At 25.0% G+C, this 21,102-nt stretch overlaps 3 protein-coding genes across 6 annotated transcripts in view; 2 read left to right on the plus strand and 1 right to left on the minus strand.

Moving 5' to 3' along the window:
• LOC129610768 (coronin-6) overlaps nt 1–8,586 on the minus strand; it is a 32,584-nt gene extending 23,998 nt beyond the window's left edge. For 2 of the 4 annotated variants that reach the window (XM_055523476.1, XM_055523472.1), the window contains exon 1: nt 8,457–8,586. The gene's annotated coding sequence lies outside the window, so the exon portion shown is untranslated. The remainder of the gene's footprint in view (nt 1–8,456) is intronic. The other 2 variants (XM_055523475.1, XM_055523473.1) reach the window with 2 other exon arrangements.
• A 1,303-nt stretch (nt 8,587–9,889) lies between these two features.
• On the plus strand, nt 9,890–14,065 carry LOC129610946 (nucleolar protein 6). Its single transcript, XM_055523783.1, has 8 exons — nt 9,890–10,022; nt 10,079–11,315; nt 11,372–11,660; nt 11,712–11,819; nt 11,902–12,569; nt 12,724–13,281; nt 13,339–13,727; nt 13,788–14,065. The coding sequence occupies exons 1-8, from the start codon at nt 9,990–9,992 to the stop codon at nt 14,034–14,036; spliced, it is 3,531 nt and encodes a 1,176-aa protein (XP_055379758.1). The 5' UTR covers nt 9,890–9,989; the 3' UTR covers nt 14,037–14,065.
• A 4,398-nt stretch (nt 14,066–18,463) lies between these two features.
• On the plus strand, nt 18,464–20,936 carry LOC129611216 (RNA-binding protein squid-like). The gene is made up of 3 exons (XM_055524218.1): nt 18,464–18,597; nt 20,398–20,505; nt 20,609–20,936. The coding sequence occupies exons 1-3, from the start codon at nt 18,589–18,591 to the stop codon at nt 20,867–20,869; spliced, it is 378 nt and encodes a 125-aa protein (XP_055380193.1). The 5' UTR covers nt 18,464–18,588; the 3' UTR covers nt 20,870–20,936.
• Nucleotides 20,937–21,102: the final 166 nt, after the last annotated feature.

Genomic DNA, 21,102 nt, shown 5'->3' on the forward strand with positions numbered 1-21,102 from the left:
ACTCAATTCAATATCAAGAATTTAAAAAGAAAAACAAAAATAGAAAAAAAAAATGAATGAATTTTTGATAAGAAAGGAAATTATTGGAAAAAAAAATTTTAAACTTAGTAATTTTAAAGCTTTGAAGAAAGATAAGCAAAACCGATACGTTTTAAATTGTACGATAAATTTATGATATTTTAGTTTTGAAAAAAAAAAACGACAAAAAAAATATACCGCAAAGTAGGTTAAATTCATTTCGGTTAACAAATATACATAATGTTGCTATACAATGCCGGCACAACTTAAAAATTTAGTCATCTAGCCATATTTCATAATCGAGGGTAAAATATTAAATGCATAAGCACTATGTACTTTTAAATTGTAATCGAATTTTTCAATAATTAAATTATGTAAGCAAGGACTTACTTTTTGCAAAATATCATCGTGCACATAATTAAGCCCAAATTTCAAAAAAATTCCAATAATAGCTAAATTTTCTCAAAGTAATAGCTAAATTAAAAAAATGCAAAAAAAAAAACTACTATTTTTGACATAATCCTTAGAGCTTCTTCATCTGTTTAATTTGATTATATTTCTATAACTTGACTAAACATCTCGAAAATTTGCAAATTAATCAATTTCAAAATAGATGTTTAGTTTCTATTATAAAGAATGTTCAAATTATTTCTATTGATTGGATATTAAAAACTTTCTTATTATCAGATTTGAGAAAAAACATAAAAATTTTCATTTTTAATATTTTAAAAAAAAAACTTCATAGAGCCTAATGATAACAATCACGTTATTTGTAAACACCGCCTTTTCTGAATGGGTATACCATCAAATTAAGTTTGTGAGGTTTTTTATGATATTTGTTCAATAAAATATTTAAAGTACTATTAACACCAAGAATTTTTGTTTTTGAATCACATATTTAAATAATTATTTCTATAAATTACATAATAGTAATTGAACTTTTAAATTGCACTGTATAAAAAGCACCTTCATAATCAAAAAATGAAAGTTGTGATCTTCTTTTATAATATATATACTTAATCCGTATACAATATTATCAATATCTATAATATTCAACATTCTTGTGAATTTCTTACATTATAGGTTAGGTACATATTATTTTTCATTTCATATTTAGCACCTTATACACATACAGTGTGGTTCTAGAGTTACAATGTAAACAAAAAAATAGCAATTATTACTATATTAAATTTCAATTAGTTCTTATTTACTACAAAGCTCATTTTAATCAGCCATGAGTTTTATTTTATCTATTACAATATTTATTTTATTTAGAATTTCGAGAAATGAAAACGCTACATGCCTTTTTGCAATTACACAAACATTATAAAAGTAAACAATTTTTAAAATTCCAATTTAAAGTATTTTTTAATCCATAATACATTTTATAACTACATTTATGTGAACATTTTCTTTGAATTAAGTATTTGAACGATTTTATTATTGTTAAATGCATTCATTGCAATTAAAAAATCTGCAATTATAGTAAATATTGACCAGTGAGCCATTATTTAATTTAAACAATTTACAACTAAGTAAATATAGATTTATTAATGTGAATAAATTCCAACTATAAATGACCAACCCTCAATTATAATTGCATTTGTTCACAAATTATAAAATATGATTAAAAATGTTACCATTTCCGTAAAAAATATATAAAAATATGAAAAAAATTTGAGACAATTAAAAATTTTAAAGCATTTAATTTTGTGGGACCAATTTCACCTTATTTAACATTAAATACGTACTTAATTGTAAATTAAAATGAATACGATTCGAGTACTCCACGATAAAAAAAAAAAATAAAATTTTGTTTAAAAAATAAAAAAGGGGTTTGACAGAAAAAGTTCAGAAATTTTTCATTCAATTCATTTGAATTTTGGCGCATAATTTGTTAATAGAGATTTTGTAATATAATTTTTAAAGTAGAAATAAATTTAATATAAAAGAAATTTTTCCTTTATTAATTTTTTTCTTAAATTCATGTTTTTCTTTTTATTTGTTTACCCTTAAAATTTTTATATTTAAGGGTATTAAATACTTTTTTCTGACAAGCCATAACAAATTTCTTTCATTCAAGATCATTTTCACCTTTGATAGATTATGTATGTATATGTAGGTATTCCATTTATTACGATATTTTTTTAATTATTGTTAATTGGAAAATTCAATGACGAATTCATAGGGAATAAATAAAATTTTGAATAAATTTTTCTTTTCATTGTAATTTCCTTTGTACCTTAGTTCCTTCCTTGCATTATTTTGTATTAAAAACTTAACTTATGTTATGTTTTTTATGCTGAAAGCATAGCTGAGAGCTGAATTGTTACCACAAATTAATTCTGATTTTTTTAAAAAATACTAAATGAAGCTGCATTAATACAAAATTCAGTATAAATAAATTTTATTTATACTTCAAACATACTTAGATATCATTTTTAAGCAAACATTTAAGTAAATATTTTCGTTTAAAATTTACAATTCAAAATTATTAAGAATACAAGTAGTATAAATTTTGAAATTCCCCAATAATTCATATATTAAGAAAACGTGCATGCATACATATTGTTAGTTATTGATATTTTTTCACTCGTCAATAAATTTTACTTCAATTTTAATTGTAAAAATTTATGCGATTTGAAATTTTTTATTAAAGTCGCGGAAGAAAATAAAAATAATGATTTAAACAAATGTAAAACCAAAAACCACATAAAAGTTCTACGTGTTTATTTGTAAAACTATAACAATGAAATGCCTACATGAACTGTAAATAAAACTAATGGTATACTCTGTATAAAATTGAGAGGCACTTGTTTTCAAATGATAAGTCTTATCAAATCATTTATGATCGATATGATTTGAAAAAATTTCAAGAAGCTGTTTTCAAAATATGTCATAAAAATTAATGTTTGAAAACTATATTTGATTTTAACACGTGTTTTAAATTGTCAATTACTACCAAACAGCACGCACATACTGTGCTATATTAAGAAGCTATTTAATTGTGTATGTAACAAAAAAAAAATTAAGAAAAATTTTGGAGATTGGAATTTGTTTGATATTTAAAATTAAGATTTGAATCAGTTTTTTAATGAAAATATTGTTCATATTGTCAATAAGTATTGTTTATTAAAGGACAAAATATTTTCACGAAGTATCAAACTGAAATCGTACTTAAAATTGATTGCTTTAATTTCAATTGTTTAATCACGATTCCTCATTTTTACGCATTAACAAAATTTATTACATATAAAATTGCACTAATGCAACTAGATTACTCAATTCATTATAGTTTCCATTCAAGACTGAGAAAACCTAATTATCAAATGTAAACAATAACGAATGTAAAAAGGAGGGAATACTCAAGAATTATTAAAACAAAATATTGATAAAACATGCGTAAAAATGCTCATTGCTATAACGTTTATTTATAAGGCAAATGGATCATTTCATTATTAATTCATTCTACAAATTTGTGTATGTAAGTAAACATACGCATAATAGCTTTAACTGCTTAAGTACGCATATATTGTATATGTACGTATGTGTATGCATACTTTTCGAAACCTATTGTACTATCATGAATTTAATAAGGGAATTACATATTACTTATATTTTAGCTATTGTAGGATATTATGCTCAACATAATAACTGCTCTAAATTCCAATTATATGTGTCATCATTTAGAATATTTTTATTTAAAAATTCTTACCGCACATTGAATTGATATTTTTATGCATATTAAAATATTTAAATTACATACAAAAAAGCATGTTATAATGTAAAATTTCAATATAAGTATTTATTATAAAAAGAACCATAACACATTTGCTTATACCTTAGGATATATTATATGCTTAAGTATTACTGGAAGAACATAAAAAAAAAGAAAGCAAGAAGAACAAAGAGCATTAAATGTCATGAAAAGAAAATCATTTGAATTTTTATGAATATTTTATTTATTTCTTTTATAAATAATAAATATATATAAGTAATATACTTAAAGTTGAATGCACACTAATCGATTACATACTTATATTCTATACGTATAGATATGTTTACAAACTTATTACAACTTTTTCGTAATATTTTATTAAGTACGTAAGTAATAATTGCGAATTATTCAGCATATTTTATTTGTCGTTAAAATAGGCCAATATTCGTTTATTTTTCTTTTATGATGATATTATTATTTGAACAGTAAGTATGTAAATATATATGTATAGGTATATATACTTTTTCTCAGAGACTTTGATATTTAGGTGCCTTAATTGCATACTATGTTAAAAAAAAATTATCAAAAATATTTTTAATTTAATGCACTCAGTTTTATTCATTGTAATTTTCTGATGAATCTTTTTATTACAAAATCAGTTTTTGTTTTGTTTATTAAGTACTCCTACAAACGCAAAAAAATAAAAGCTTTTATAAATAGTACTTATATGTTTAAATGTATGTACTTTATTATAATAATGATAAATATTACAACAGAGTCTAATATGCATTGAAATAGGGACGGAATATCAATTAAAACTTCATAATTACTTGTTAAATGTAATTAGTTTCGGAAAAACATAATCCTTTTGAACAAAATTCATTGCAAATGTAAAAATTTTTAATTGAGGTTTAAAGACTTACGGGTAATGCACCCTTTGCATTGCAGTTAAGTTATTATTACTAATCATTACAAATTAAGTTACAAATTAAAGTTATTTGAAAAAAAAATTATGTATGTTTATTTTTGGATTTGGCTATTAAAGATAAATAAAAAAAATAAGCACAAAAACTGAACTCGAACAAATCGAGTCAAAAATATATTATGTAAAATAAGTTAGTTAAGCAAGAAATTTTAACAATATATCTTTAACGTAGTTTATTTATTCTATAATTTTTTATATACTTATAATACAAGTATTCATAATTTTCATAATTTTTAATATTTCATTTTAATTTTTACCAATTTTCTTTTAAATTATTATACTTAATACATATTAAATTATTATTTTTTAAGAAATTTCGAAAAAATACTTTCGAATGCTAAAAAAAATAGAAAAATCAGATTTTATATTTTCTTCAATTCTTTTCTATTTTACTAACTAAGTATGGGTAGAATAAATAAAATATTGAAAGCACAAAGACCTATTTCCACCCACGGAATGTTTTATTTTTATATATGAGAGTGCAAAAAAAAAATAAAAAGATTAAAAAAGAAATAAATGTACAAAAAATACAAATAAATATTCAAATAAAAAATATAAGTATATAAAAAAGAAGACACATGAACAGTACAGAAACATTAAGTGATAAATTTACGCACAGAAATTCTCTTTCTAAAGAAATAAAAATCAAAATAGAAATATCGAAAATCAACTGTCGAATTTTTTACTAATTGACTAAAATGTTTTAATTTTAAATAAAATAAATAAAAATTAACAGAAAAAAAAAGAGAAATGAAACGCAAATGAAAATTGTATTTCTTAAAAAACTTACTTATAGAATTTCGAAAATTTTTTAAGAAGGAGTAAGGGTACCTACTATCTAATTTTGCGATTAAAATTAAATTCTTTTTTGTAGCAAAAATAATTAAAATTTTAAAATATTCGTTCATAATTTATAAATATTTTATAGTGAAATCATTTTAAACAGATAATCAAATTTTAGCTTGTAAATATTTGAAAATGGAAATAAGGTTTACAATAACACTGAATTCTTAGGATCAAAACCAAATTAGTGTTCTAAAGAATTGAACTGTTGGAGTTCCAAGTGCAAAAATTTTCATTTCAAATAATTATTAGTAACCTCAAAAATATCAAAATATTTTCTTGATATTATGAAAATAGTATTAAAACTTCTTATCTTTGACATTCTACTACTGATTTTTTACAAAATTTCAAAACTTGTTCCTTTTATCTAAGTTACATGTTTTCTCTGCTCTACCATAGACTTTGATTATAAAAAGTGATTTCAAAATTTTATTTCGAGAGCAACAAAAAAGAAACAGCATGAGCTGTTCTGAAATAGATGCTAATTTTAACAAGAAATTATCACCCATGTTAGTCGCATTCTATCGCAATCCGGCGATGGTTAAGTATTTAAAGGTATTTTAGTTCTCAATATTGAATTACAAATTTTGAAATTAATTTTATTTAGAATATTACAAAATTTTTGAATTAAAACCCATTATTTCAAGTCAAGTTAAGTAACTAACGGGATATAGTTGAAGAAATTTTTGTTACCTTCCGGTATACACTTTATCAACACTAAATCTTTCAATTTGCATACACATAAGAAAAACGTTAAAAAGGATTCATTGAAATCGAAATAAAATGAAAAAAAAACATTTTAATATAAGTACTATTTATATTAAAACATTCTTATAAGTACCTGAAAGTTTAATCCTAATGCGTTTTACATTTATCATTGATATCTCACTAATACTAATTCCAGTTTCAATTTCAAAATCTGCAAAAATAAAAACTTTCATTAAGCACCTAATATTTTTTATTTTCTATGTTATTTAGATTTCAGTAAGGCCATGTAATATTTAAATACTTGACCAATTTCAATTATGAATGGATTAGACTATCTTATAGGTACTCAAAATACGAATTCTAAAACAAAAAAAGAAGTAGATAGGCATTTAAAACCATGTTGAATTTTAGAAAATTTTTGTATCTTCAACATATTTTTTTATAGAATCATATTCACAAAATTACTTAGGTTAACTTTTCTAGCGCTTTGAATAGGTTCATAAATTAAGATATTAATCATTAAACGATACATACATACTTAGAGAAAACACTTCTTATTATTCAGTTAGTATGGGTTATTGATAAACAAAATTAAAAATCAAATATTGTTCTGATTAGATAAGAACTTATTACTATAAGAAGATTAATTAAAGTAACATTTAATTTTTTTAATTAAATTTAAAAAAAAATTGTAAATGCATTAAGTAGGTATAGGTACCTACTCAAAATAAATAATTCCGTGTCAGTAAAACAAAATAATGTAATATTGGAAAAAATGTTGAAAATTTTATTTAAATCTAAAACAGAAGCTTATCTTATAGCAGGGTCAGCCCCCAACATGTTTAAAAAAAATAACAAATAAGTAATTAACATTTTAAGTAGTTTTACCAAAACTCTCATCAAAATTTTAAAAAATATCAAGACAAAAATTATGAATTTATAAGATTAAACAAAAAGAAAAACTATTAATCCATTAAAAATTATAGTTTTGTGTAATCCAAATTTCATACTTGAAGATGCATGGCTAGTTAAATGAACAGTTAATTTTGGTACTATATAGATAGGTAGGTAGGTGCTTACCCAGGTACCTACATATTTAAAACTATATTTCTCGTCGTTTTTAAATTTTCCTTACTAAAGTATCTCTATCCGATCATCATCATGTTGATGAACATCAGTAAAACTTTCTCACGAATTTACTTATTAAACATTATATTAAGTATATCCCACAAATACTTTTTTATGTACAAATGTATATGTATACAAATAAAAATATTTATAAGTAGGTACATGTTTCATTGTTACTCTTTCTTTCTTTTTCTATTAATTTTAGTTTTTCATTTAATTTTTAACCAATTGGACGTACTACAGTACATAATATATAAATTTCCTCCTGTTGACTTAACTAAAATTAAAAAAAAAAATTAGAAAATAAAAAATAAATGCCGCACGGCAAATAGAACCAGAAGCTACACTACCAGACACTTTGCCCCACAGAAAGAAGCCAAATTAGCAGATTTTTGCCTTTTTCTTTTCCTTTTCTTGTTACTTTTATACTTATGTATATATAATTTTTTTTTATTTTCACATTCTATTTTATATTTTCTTTTGGTTTTTTATAACTTTTTAATTTTTTGGCTGCTTTTTATGTTGATATGTATGCAACCCATTTTAGCGTTCCCCAATTTCGATACATAGCATTAGCATAGTATTGTATAGCATAGATGGCACAACTAATAAAACGTAACAGAGCAAGAGTGAATAACATACTAGTACGATTACGATTTACGATTGTGAGTATAAGAGAGCGCGCTGCGAAAGCCAACAAAAAAAATTCGATGACCATATTAGGAGAATCTCTGAATTCATGGTCGGAATTTTGGTGTAATATTTTCAGTATTTTTCTTTCATAAAATAAATTTAAATTAAATCGATAATTATTTTAAGTGCTTATTATATTTTTTTATTGATTTGAAATTATTTTAATATTTAATTAAATACAATTAATCTTTTTCATTAATGTAAAAGAAGCAAATAAAATTTCCAGAGATCAAAAAAAATATTTTTTTTGACAAATATAATTTAATCACGATCACACATCTTTTGTTTTATGAATTTTTACTTATTATTTTCAACAAAATTAGGATATTAATCATATTCACATTATATAAATAAATAGCTCACTTTGTTGTTATGTTGGTTTAATATAATTATTTAATTAAAATATTAAAAAATGTTTAAATAATTTCTAAGCGCGAAAAAAAAAATTTCTTAACTGTGCAACCCGACGAAGTGATACAAACCGAATAGATGGGCAAGAAATACTACTGTCAAAATATGAAAGCATATTATTTTACTACCTATATTTTATTATGGCATTTGCCATTTATGACGTCTAACTGATAAGTGACACATAGAGTTGGCAATATTATTTCTATTTTGTTTCAACCCTGGCAGCACTAACCTTATAGTGAAATGAATTTGTTTCCCGGATACATTATATGATAATGCTGCTAAATAATTTTGAAAAATTAGAATATTAAAAAATGATAACGCTAAAAATGGAAAACCTATCCGTGCCATGTATATAATATAATATTTCTAATTGGACTAAAATGAGTCTTTTCTGTTTTAACCCAACTTAATAAAGCAACCTTATTTTTTAAATAATAGTGAACTAGTAATGTAAAAGTGTATATTTTTAAAATATTTGTTACATATTAAAAAAAAAAAATGTCAAACACATATAACATTTTTTGCTGTATTTACATTTTTTGCATGGTTTTTCGAATTTTATATTATATTAAAGGATTAAATTTTTAAAAATTTTGCTCTTAAAAATCTTAAACTTGGCATCGACAAACCTTAGGTCGTTTTATGATGGAATGCTTCTGAAAAAAGTGTAATCTCGATTTTTTCTTCTTAGTTTTGAGAAATTGAAAATAAAACATCCAAAATTTTTATTTACACGAATTCATCTTAAACAAGGTTGTGTAAAAAATCATAAATTGAAAGAAACGTCAATTAGTAATTAATCTAACAAATTCCTAAATGTCACTTCTGTTTATGCTGTCACTTCTATCTTCAACAATTTTCATTAATAGGTCTGTTTAGATATCCAAAACTTATCAAAACTTTTATACTTTTTGCAAAAAAGGGGAATAATTATGTTAGGTCTGTCTTTTTGCAAAAAAGACAGACAAAACATAATTAATATGTAATTTTCCATAATGCATATTAAAAAATTATCTATGGGTTATCTATCATTCTTAAAATATCTATAGAGCAGATCTATTTTTTATACATATATAGTATTGAATACGTATAACCTTATATTAAGTCCATAATAAAATTATGACTTAATTTATTTATACACTTTTGGTAGAAACCAAAATTTAATTAGAAAATAAAATTTTATTTCAAAACCAAAAACTTTTTTAAAAGTAAAAATCACATTTTGGACAATGTGTGAAAACGTTTAGATTTTCAAATAAAATAAAATTTAATACCACATTTTAGTGGTAGAACACATTAAAACCACACTATTTGTTTACTTTTTTGACATTTACTAGCATCCAAAATAGATATATATGAATGTATTTAGTCAATGTATGCGGTGTGATTCGCACGTGTTGAAATTGAAAATAAATAAATAGTTGTACTTAGCTTCATTGAATAAAAATTGTTTGTTTATTAAAATCTCAGAAAAAAGTAAAAATGTTAAAAATTAGTTCTAAAAAGAAAAATTACGTTAGTTTTAATTAATAATGATTTTTTAATAATATACTAAACAAATAAATTTTTAGGTTCTAATTGATAAAAATAATGGTGATGATAGTGAAACTGGTTCGATGGTTGAAAGAATAGAAAATGATTCAAAAGAGGAGTTTGACGTTGAAGAATCTGATAGCACTGATGGGTTTTCAGGCGAAGAATTTAATGAGGACGCAAGAGAAAATGGTGAAGTTGTTATGGGCATCAAACGTAAATATGAACCAAAATCACCTAAACAAGTTGCAGGAAAAAAATTAAAAATTGATGCAAATAATTCCAAGAACCTATATAAACCAGCAACTGTAGAGGAAATTAATAGACTTCGAGAAACAGAAACACAATTTCATTCAAATCTATTTCGCATGCAAATAGAGGAGATAATTCAAGAATTGAAAATTAAGGAAAAAGTCAAAATATTCGTTAATGATTGGCTATCGCAATTTAACGCATTTTTAGATGAAATGGAATCCCAAACTGAAAAGCTAGATAGTTGCAATCTTACTTGGGTAAAAGCATGTCAGTTTAAAAGCCCTTTCAGAAGAAAAAATACTGTGAAGCAGAAATTCCAATTTCAGTTTTTAAAGCCATCTAAACCCGCTGTTTTCGTGGGATCTTTTGTCTCAAATACAATTATTGATTCACTTATGACAATAGATATTTGTGTTGAAATGCCAGCTAAAACTTTCCAAAAAGGGGATTATCTAAATTTAATATATGAAGAGAAACGTTCTTTGTATATACTTTATTTGGCGCATAAAATGGTTGAGAGCAAAAAATATAATGCAGAATTAATTCACTACAATTATTTTCAAAACAATTCATTAAAACCTGTTTTGGAAGTTAGTGTTGACGGAAAATACCAAGATAAAGTTAAATTTAGAATATTTCCAGTTCCAGAGGACGGATCTTTCAAATTAAACCGGTTTGTTCCTTGGAACAGTAATATTCGATCTAATCTGTTTGATGAGAATACTTCTAAAGAAAACGAAATTTTTTATGCCACCCCTTATTATAATTCAAATATTTTATTCGATATAACAATGAAAAAAAATAGTGAGTTAATTCAAACGGTTATTAGTAACAATAAAAATTTGCAAGAAGGTTTAATTTTATTGAAAATTTGGTTAAAACAGCGAAATTTAAATGAAGGATTATTTTCGTTCAACAATCATGTAATGGTCCTCTTTGTTGTATGGCTATATCGGCATCGTAAACTTTATCTCGGAATGAGTAATTATCAAATAGCTAGAAATGTTTGGCATCAGTTAGGTATCTTTATGTCAATTACGATTTTTAAGTATTTGCACAAATATATTTTTCTGTAGCATCCAGTTCCTGGAATGAAGAGACTAAGGGTTTATCTTTACATTCAAAAGTAGAAGATAATCCAAATCAGCCTAATATAGACCAAATGCACCAATACTTTGACTTGGTTTTCATTGATTGTACAGGCTTTTTAAATGTGTGTGCTAATATGTCATTGGATATTTATTTGAGAATAAAATACGAAGCGAATCGTGTAATAGATTTATTGAATGACAACAAAATAAATAGTTTCCAAGAATTGTTTATGACCAAAATTCCACATCATATTCAGTTTGACCATGTTTTTGGGTAGGTCCGATTTACGATGATTTCCAAATTTAAAGAAATGTTTTTTTTTAGTTTCAAATATGACGATATTAAGCAGTTTTTACAGACGGAAAATCAAAAACCCGAATATTTGAATTTTGCTGGAGACTGGCTACCTGATGCTACGAAACAGGTGATAAAGTAGGTTGCTTATATTACACATTTTTATAGAAATTTATACAATAATCAAAACAGTTTCATTAGAAATTTAATTTTTTTTCAGTGTATTAAGAAAAGGTTTAAGTAATAGAGTTTTGTCAATTACCCCACTGGAAAAAATGGTTGGGCCTTGGAGTATCAAATGCAAACCACCAAAATCTCAAGATAGCTTCCGAATTGGAATAGTTTTAAATTTGGGAAAAGCACTTGATGTTCTTGATAAAGGTCCCCAAGCTAATGATGCAACGGCACCTGAATTTCGAAGTTTTTGGGGTAATAAATCTGAATTACGTCGTTTTCAAGATGGTTCTATAACGGAGGCATGTGTTTGGGGTGAAAAAAATGATACTTTAAAAGAAAAAAGATTAATTGTAAAACAGATAATTTTTCATTTACTGCAACTTCATTTCAATATCAAGGATGTTTGGTATTTAGCCGACCAATTTGATAATACCTATGAATTAGATAAAGAATTTATTTCACCTAAAAATCTTAAATTAAATGCTGAGTATTGTGCAATAGATGTAATAAAAAATTTTGATGATATTGGCAAAAAACTTAGAGCATTGCAAGAATTGCCATTAGATGTAACGGGTGTTCAAGGCATATCACCAGTTTTTCGATATGTTGAACCTGTTCCCATATTGAATAATGCGACGTTTTACACAGATATTGGAACTAAAAAATTATTATTTCGAGCTTATAATATTAATGAAGGAATAATTGAATTAGGTAATAAATTTGATTCATGATGAGAGTTTTTAAAGTTTTAATATTAAGAAAAAAAGAGATACGTTTTAAACTAGTAACTATTGCTGGTAAAATTTTTAAAAGTTTTTCTTTTTAAATAGAATTGAGTTAATATAGTAGCTAAATTTTATTTAAGGTACAAGTGGGAAATGGCCTAATGATTTGTCTGCATTTAGAAGAATTAAGACGGCATTTCATATTAAAATAGCCAACAGTCTTATGGAGGTGTACAAGCTGAAAACGCGAGGAGGAATCGATGGAATTCACATTTTGAATAATGGATATTTATATAAAATCGAAATATCACATCCAAAAGAAATAGCTTTGCTAAAAAAAACTACCACTGAAAAAGGTGTAATTCGATATGTTGACACTGAAGAAAGCATACAGCTTGAAAAGCGTTTAATTATTTTGCCAAAAGTTACAAGTGCTTTACATGGCTTATACCAGCAATTTTCTTGCTATGGTCCCACTGTTATGATTGCGAAGCGATGGTTGAATTCCCAATTGATTGATTCTTATCTATGGCCCGATGAGTGCACGGAATTATTAGTTGCATATCAATTTCTTAAATCTAATAGTTTACCAAATCCTTGCCAACCACAAATTGGTTTTTTAAGATTTTTAAACTTATTAACTACTATGAATTGGCAGACTGACATGTTTATTTTAAATTTTAACGATGACATGACGCGTAAGTTATTTAAATAAATACTACATAATTTTTATTTTAACATAGATATACCCTTAGAACAAGAAATAGCTGACTTGGAAGAAAAATTCTCAACGAAACGTGATACATTTCCATTACTTTTTATTGCAACTTCATTTGATGAAAAGAGATATGGAACATGGTGGGGTAAAACGGCACCCAATATTCATATTTTATGTAGAGTTGTTACATTGGCAAAACATGCTCTTGAAATATTACAAACGATGTATTTGTCCGGTAATAAATTACATATAAACAGTCTTTTTTTACCGTCGTTTGATGGTTATGACGTTATTATTAAATTAAATAAGGATATTGTACAAAAATGTACGGTTCATAAGCTTTCGGAGATCATTAGTGCATCTAATAAAAAAATTGTTCCCACAGCTGGTTTTAATCATGTTTTATTAGGTTTGAGTGAATTGAGGGTAAATTTTTTTAAAAATAAACTAATCGTTAAGTTATTTGAACTTTCATATGTTTTAAAGGAAGGATACTCTGAGTTTGGTGTATTTTTTTACGATATGTATGGGGGTCAAGATATAGCTGTTAAATGGAAGCCACATGTCTTTGAACCGAAAGTCTTTAGTTTGGCCGAAATAAATGGATGTAGTCCTCACGAAGACGATAAAATAATTTGTAAACCTAAAAGATTTCTTACGGATTTTAAAGTAATATTGAAAGGTTTGTTTGAAGACCTAATTTTAAGTGCCGATGTATATAAATATAAATCTTAAAATAAAAAGAATATAGTATGTAAATGTCAGCCTGTTGTATATAATTATTTGACATAAATCAATATAAAGTGATAAAGTTATTCACCTTATAAATTCATAAAAAAACAAAATAATTTTTAAAGTTTTTTCAAAAATTGTTCGAGAATCTATAAATTCATAGTCAATATTATCAACACTTTCACTTAACTTAACAGCACTTTTTAAAAATACAATAAAATTGAAGCACTCAAATGAAAGATTAAGTTATTATTTTTAACGCATTATTGCAATTTTTCCAAATTTTCCTTTGAAACAAATTACTAATTACTTATTTGAAGTAATAACAACAATATACATAATTACCTAAACGTTCGCCAAATAACAACTAAGTACATATGCATATGAAACTTTATTATTTTAAATATGCAATAATATTTGCAAACATGGTTATTAAATTTTACTTATGGAAGCGTTCGTTAGTAATTATTTAACAGAAACAGTTCCTTGATGAATGACTTCGTCAGGGAACTGACGTCCAGGCGTAGTTTATTTATGACTTATAAATCGATATGGTTGTTACAAACAATTTTATTATGCTATGTTTCAATAAAATATGAATTTCATTCTGCATATTAATTTAAAATTTGTATTATGTATTTTTGTTTTTAAACAGTAAGAGAATAGTTTATAGATCCATAACGAAAATATACTTAAAATAAAAAAATAATAAATAGTTAAATTGATAGAATCGTCAGAAAACTATTTTACCATTTTGAAATACAAATTTTAACAATTATAAAATGTGCATATTTTTTTTTTAATTTTATAGTTAATTAAGTTACAAAACATAAAAACTCTTGAGAATCTTATCCGTCTAATCAAATCAAAATTAAAATAGGTAGGTATTAATAAAATTTTTAATTTTTAAACAATTTTAATTCTTATGAACAATATGTGGACAACGAATAGTAAAAAAAAGGTAATTAAAAAAAGTACTTGTTTGTAAAGAATAAGAATATAATGAGTAATCAAAAACCACAGGTAATTAAAATAATTTAGGAATCTAGATTAAAACTGAATAATTGTATTAAAAATATATGATAGCTTGTTTTTATATATAGAAAGCGTATATAGATATTTTTTCTTTTCAGAAAGAACATTACTTGAATGCAAAATCAAATTTATTTCATATCTTTATGCTCATATATGTAAAAATACTTAAGTAAGAATGTTCTTGAATTTAAAATAAGATCATAAGAACAACGTACCAATGTTTCTAAGTATATACACACATATTAACATAATATCCTCTTGGTAAAGATAAAATCCGCGAAATATATTTTACGTACGTTAGTAGTTTTTAATTTCAATTTTTATATGGTTTTTTTTTTTATTATCGTGGTAAATCCCGGATACTAAACACAAAAATATTCATAAAATTTCTATATAACTTGCAGTACGCACGTTTATAAAGCAAAAAAAAAAGGTATAGCAAACGTTTTGTAGAAGAATCAAAAATAAATTAATATTCACTTGTATTTTCTAGTCATCTTTAAAAATGTATGTATATGGAAATGTACATAAGGTATACTTGTACTTATATGTACTTATTCATTAAACCTGATCTATACTAATTTTATACTGCTATTAACTATCCTATAAAATAAGTAAATTATGAAAATCGTTAAAAGCATTTAAAATTGAAAGTGAACGAAAAGTGTGCATCTCAATAAAAAATTAAATTATTGTTACCATTTTGTTATTAAAGCATTTTTTGCGCTCTTTTACGATGTTTTTTAAATTTGCAATATAATATCGTATAATGCACCTTTGTATGCATAATAAATATATACGTTTGTACGTATGAATATGCGTTCATACACTTAATATATTTTTTCTTTTTTATTTCGAAAAAATTTCTTTTTAAAGTTTTCTGTTTTGTTTTAAGATCTTGGACATTGATGACCAGACAATCTTATTTTTATACCCGTACGAACGTATGTTCGAAGGGTATACTAAATTTGCCTTACCGTTTGTAACGCTAAGAAATAACGGTGTTAGATATAGACTCAAGTGTATGTTTTTGATCAGCGTCAAATTCTGAGTTGATTTAGCTTTGTCTGTCCGTCCGTCCGTCCGTCCGTCCGTCCGTCCGAACGATAACTCAAAAACTAATTGAGCTAAGTTCACCAAATTTTCACAAATGATTTATTGTAGTAAGTGCCAGAACCCTATTTAAATTGGACATGATCGGGGTACCGGTTCGGGTAGCTGCCATACAACTTCAAAATTTATTTGGCTATATCTCAGAAACTATAAAAGTTATGGTATTAAAATTTCACACAAACGAATATATTAGTAGGGCCAATATGCCACATAAAATTTGTTGAAATTACTTGGCTCCTTCTGGTACCTGCCATACAACTTCAAAAATTATTTGGCTATATTTCAGAAACTATTAAAGCTATGGTATTGAAATTTCACACAAACGAATATATTAGTAGGGCCGATGTGTCTCGTAAAAGTCGTTGAAATTACTTGGCTCTTTCTGGTACCTGCCATACAACTTCAAAAGTTATTTGGCTATATCTCAGAAACTATAAAACTTATGGTATTAAAATTTCACACAAACGAATATATTAGTAGGGCCAATATGCCACATAAAAGTTGTTGAAATTACTTGGCTCCTTCTGGTACCTGCCATACAACTTCAAAAGTTATTTGGCTATATCTCAGAAACTATTAAAGCTATGGTATTGAAATTTCACACAAACGAATATATTGGTAGGGCCAATGTGTTTCATAAAAGTCGTTGAAATTACTTGGCTCCTTCTGGTACCTGCCATACAACTTTAAAAGTTATTTGGCTATATCTCAGAAACTATAAAAGCTGTGATATTGAGATTTCACACAAGTGAATATATTAGTAGAGCCGATGTGCTTGATAAAATTCGCTAAAATTTCTTGGCTCTTTCTGGTAGCTGCCATACAACTTCAATAGTAGTTTGGCACAACCAGTATTTTGAAAAACACATAGTACTGAAATTTTGCATAAATTAATATGGTAATACGGCAACTTAAAGTCATAGTCTGCCCCATAGTTAGTTATGTCACATTAGTTATTCGCACATAGGATAACAAATTCGTACGGGTATCACAGAGTTGACAAGGTCAACTCTATTTTTTTTCTCGTTTTTTTCATGTCCTCTTTGCAGATTATTCTTAGACTATTATACGTATACAAGTATATATATTAAAACAAGGTGGATATAAGAATATGAAGATTTTTTAGAATTAAACAACAAAACAAAAACGAGATGAATTAAAAGGAAAAATTAAATTATGAATTTCAGTTTGCCGTCCATTCGTCTTTCAATTTGCAATTTTAGAATTTTAGATTTTTAAAATAAAATTATCCATTATTTCTTTAGTTCTCATTATTGCTATTAATACAATTTAATAAATTGAGTTATTTGATTTTAGAATATGCAATAACAGTTTTTAAAGAACTAATTTTGGATATAAATTAACTTTCTTCCATAAAATACGTATACACGTAATAAATACGTGTAGTGTAGTCAAATGTGGTAACATACTGTAATTAAAAATGACTTGTATAATAATATTGTGTATAAAAAGTGTTATTGTGAAATTGTTGAAAGTTTTGTTCAATAAAATTGAACGTAACTTATAATTGTTCTATAAATAAATCAAAAATTTTATTTATATATACACGTCATATTTAACAAATGCGGTCGACATGGTTTGTAAAATAGTATATGTTATTTCCCTTTAACAATTCAAACTTCTATTGAACTTATATACATTAGTACAACTTAAACCTGAAAAAAAAAATGGACTCGAAATTTTTCTTGGGTTTTCTAAATTTTGACATATTTTTACGTCTTTTAAGATCTATAGCTTGAAAAATTTTTTCTCGAGACAAAATCTTTTCATAAAGACAAACATTTGTTCAACAAATTTTATCTTTCTATTTTGCAAATGTTTGTAAACCAACGAATGAATATTAAAAACAAACCATAGAAATTCCTGCGTGAATAATACAACAAATTGATTATTATCATACATACATACATACAAAAGTGAACGCATATTATAATTTAATTCAAAATTGTTAAATTGAAATGTGCTTCTTTGCAAAACTTATTCATTCGATACAAACTTTTGCGTTTATATATAAAATTGTTTTCTTATTACATTTTTATTAATATTAAAAACATGTAAAAATTACAAAAAATAAAATAAATAAAAAATTTTATATGCATAGTATTTATTTTTGTTCTTTAACTAGAATTCGATGGACGCATCATAATCATCGTAATAATTATAAAATAGTAATCATCATTGATATCTTGATTATGATTATTCTGTATAAATATCCGAACTAACATAACTAACAAATCAGTTTAAATTAAGAATTTAATACGTTAACAATTCATTTCATTTTATCCTTAAATACTACTTAAAGTAAATAAAATAGAAAAATAAATTAATAAATCTTTGAATTTGAAGTGATTCACTACTAAAAGTACAAAAAGAAAAAAAAATTAACATGTACCAGGTGAATATTCCTAATTAAAACAATAAAAAACAAAAAATAATTCGAAAATTGCACAATAATTGAAAAGGTGTGAAAAATAACGCGAAAAGAATCACGTAACAAATTAAAAACTATCTACCTTAAATTAAAAATTAAGAAAAGAGAACAAAGTATTTATGGTGCAGTATATAGATACAACTTGTGAAATATGTATAAAATATCGTGATAAAAACAAAAAAAATAAATGGGAAATGTATAATTATTTTCTAACATTAGAAATAGAATTTTCTATTCAACACGATTATACCTTAAGGGTATATATAGGGATAATGGATTTTCCATATTGAGAATAACAGTTTTTCTAACAAAATTAATGAAATTAATTTCACATAGTCATATTTGAATTTAACAGTTACCCTTAAAATAAAATTTCAAAAATTACATTCTATTATATTACAAACAGTTAAAAAAAAATCATAGAACTTAGTTGCGGAGTGACAGCAAAAGTAGCCAAACTTAGAATTTTTTAAAATAGTTCTAATATCGTAAAACAAATTGTTAATTTGTTGGACTATGGTTCACGATAAATATTGTAATGTATACGTATAAGGGTAATACATAAGCTACTATTGTATTAAAATATTCAATTCTGAACCTTAATTTACCTAATAACAATATATCTTACGATATGAAAACGATTTTGAAAAATTGTTGGTCACGTCACTTTTAATATCTGCGCATCAATTTGCTTGGATTACACAATAAAACAGGACTTGTTAAAATTAATAGACATATGTCTGTATCCATAAATTTTAAACGGAAAAACTTTCACAAAAGTTATTGAAAATCCTAACAAATAACTTAGTTTTAATAAAATGAAAAAATTATTCTTATATATTTTCATTTTATTCGGTTTCTTAATTCTACTGAATTCGGGATATTAAGAAAAATTTGAAAAGAATCATTCATAAATCAATTTTTTGGTCGGTGTACCCTCGCAATTCTTTCGTACAAGTTTTTTATAATATTTTGTACGTATGACATAAAAACTGGATAAATTTGTATTTGTTCCAATGTTCAATGAGCAAGTTAGAGTTAAAAATTGCAATTAATATTGTTTTATTGAATATCAAAAACTCGGAAAATATTCAGCATTTTAGGAAAACAAAATATGTTATATAAAGTATTAATCCCTTCAATTACATTTTTCAAATATAATATTCTTAATTATTTATTGTTTTATTCGAAAAATAATAAAAAAATCAGTCAAATCGTACTGTCATCCTAAGTCCTTGGTACGACAAGATATAAACCAAATTTTTATGAATTTTTCATGAGCATTCACTTCAAAACCTATGCAGACATGAATTCCATCCATTACTTCCACCCTTAGAGCTCGATCCAGAACCAATTCCATTTCTATGCAATTTCATTTATTTCATTGGTTTGTCTTCCCCTTCAATGAAAAGACAGAAGAGGACAAGTTATTATTGCGTATAATTCAATCTAAAAAAAAAAAATTTTAAAACATTTCAATATTTTGATTCTCTCAATTATTCTAATTGTCAATATTAATTAATGTTTTATGCAAAAAATATTTAAATAATTGGAAAATTAAATTTCTGATCGTTCAAATTTATTTCTTACCATACATTTTAATTAAGTTTAAGGGTTTAAATTTCTTTCTCAAATTTTATTTATCACAAATTCTAAAATTCAAACTGGTTTACTGATTTATATAAAAAAATTTAAATTTGGTACCAAATTAAATAAATAATTAAAGAATCTTCTTATTAAAATTATAACCCTATTTTCTGTTAGATCGCCTTCCTGTTATTACTTGCGTTTACCGTTAGCGCATCACCACTTGAAGAACAACTTTTAACAGCTTTACAATCTGAGCCAGCAGCTGATCCATCTAATGAACAAGTAAATATATTTCAAAAAATATTGTAAATTATCATATAAATAAATGTACAAAATATATTCAAAAATAGAGATTTTAAAAATATATATGTATATATTTTTATAGAAAATTCCTGTAGCAATTGAAACAAATTCCGACAAGGATTTAGCACTAGAAAAAGAACCAAAACCTCTTGTTCCTGAGGAAGTTAAACCATCAGATGAAAAACCAGATTTAACTGGATCTGAAACAGGATGGGGCTGGAGAGGAGGTTGGGGTGGATGGAGAGGTGGTTGGGGCGGATATCCAGGTTACTATGGTGGATGGGGACGTAGCTATTATCCAAGACATTATGGCGGGTGGCATAGATCAAACTACTGGGGTTAAAAATTTTAAATAAACTAAAATTTTATACAACATTTTCCAACTCCAACATTTCTAATATGAGATGGGGTTTATCCAATGTAAATAAGAATAAAAAAAAGAATAAATAAAAGTTTTTATAACGTAAAACATTTCTTTTATTATTTAAATCACCGAAGGTATAATACCATAAATAGCAAAATAAAATAATACATATATGTAAAATATATGTATATATATATATATGTATAAATTGA

This window comes from Condylostylus longicornis, unplaced genomic scaffold, assembly GCF_029603195.1.
Source record: "Condylostylus longicornis isolate FDR11 unplaced genomic scaffold, ASM2960319v2 ptg000048l, whole genome shotgun sequence".
In the NCBI taxonomy this organism is placed as follows: Eukaryota; Metazoa; Arthropoda; class Insecta; order Diptera; family Dolichopodidae; genus Condylostylus; species Condylostylus longicornis.

Bases quoted from the DNA above. Each gene is read 5' to 3' on its own strand.
- LOC129610946 (XM_055523783.1), top strand. From the start codon at position 9,990: ATGTTAAAAATTAGTTCTAAAAAGAAAAATTAC. The intron at 11,316-11,371 runs GTATCTTTATGT...ATTTTTCTGTAG, and splicing joins AAATGTTTGGCATCAGTTAG to CATCCAGTTCCTGGAATGAA. The intron at 12,570-12,723 runs GTAATAAATTTG...ATTTTATTTAAG, and splicing joins TGAAGGAATAATTGAATTAG to GTACAAGTGGGAAATGGCCT.
- LOC129611216 (XM_055524218.1), top strand. The intron at 20,506-20,608 runs GTAAATATATTT...ATATTTTTATAG, and splicing joins CTGATCCATCTAATGAACAA to AAAATTCCTGTAGCAATTGA.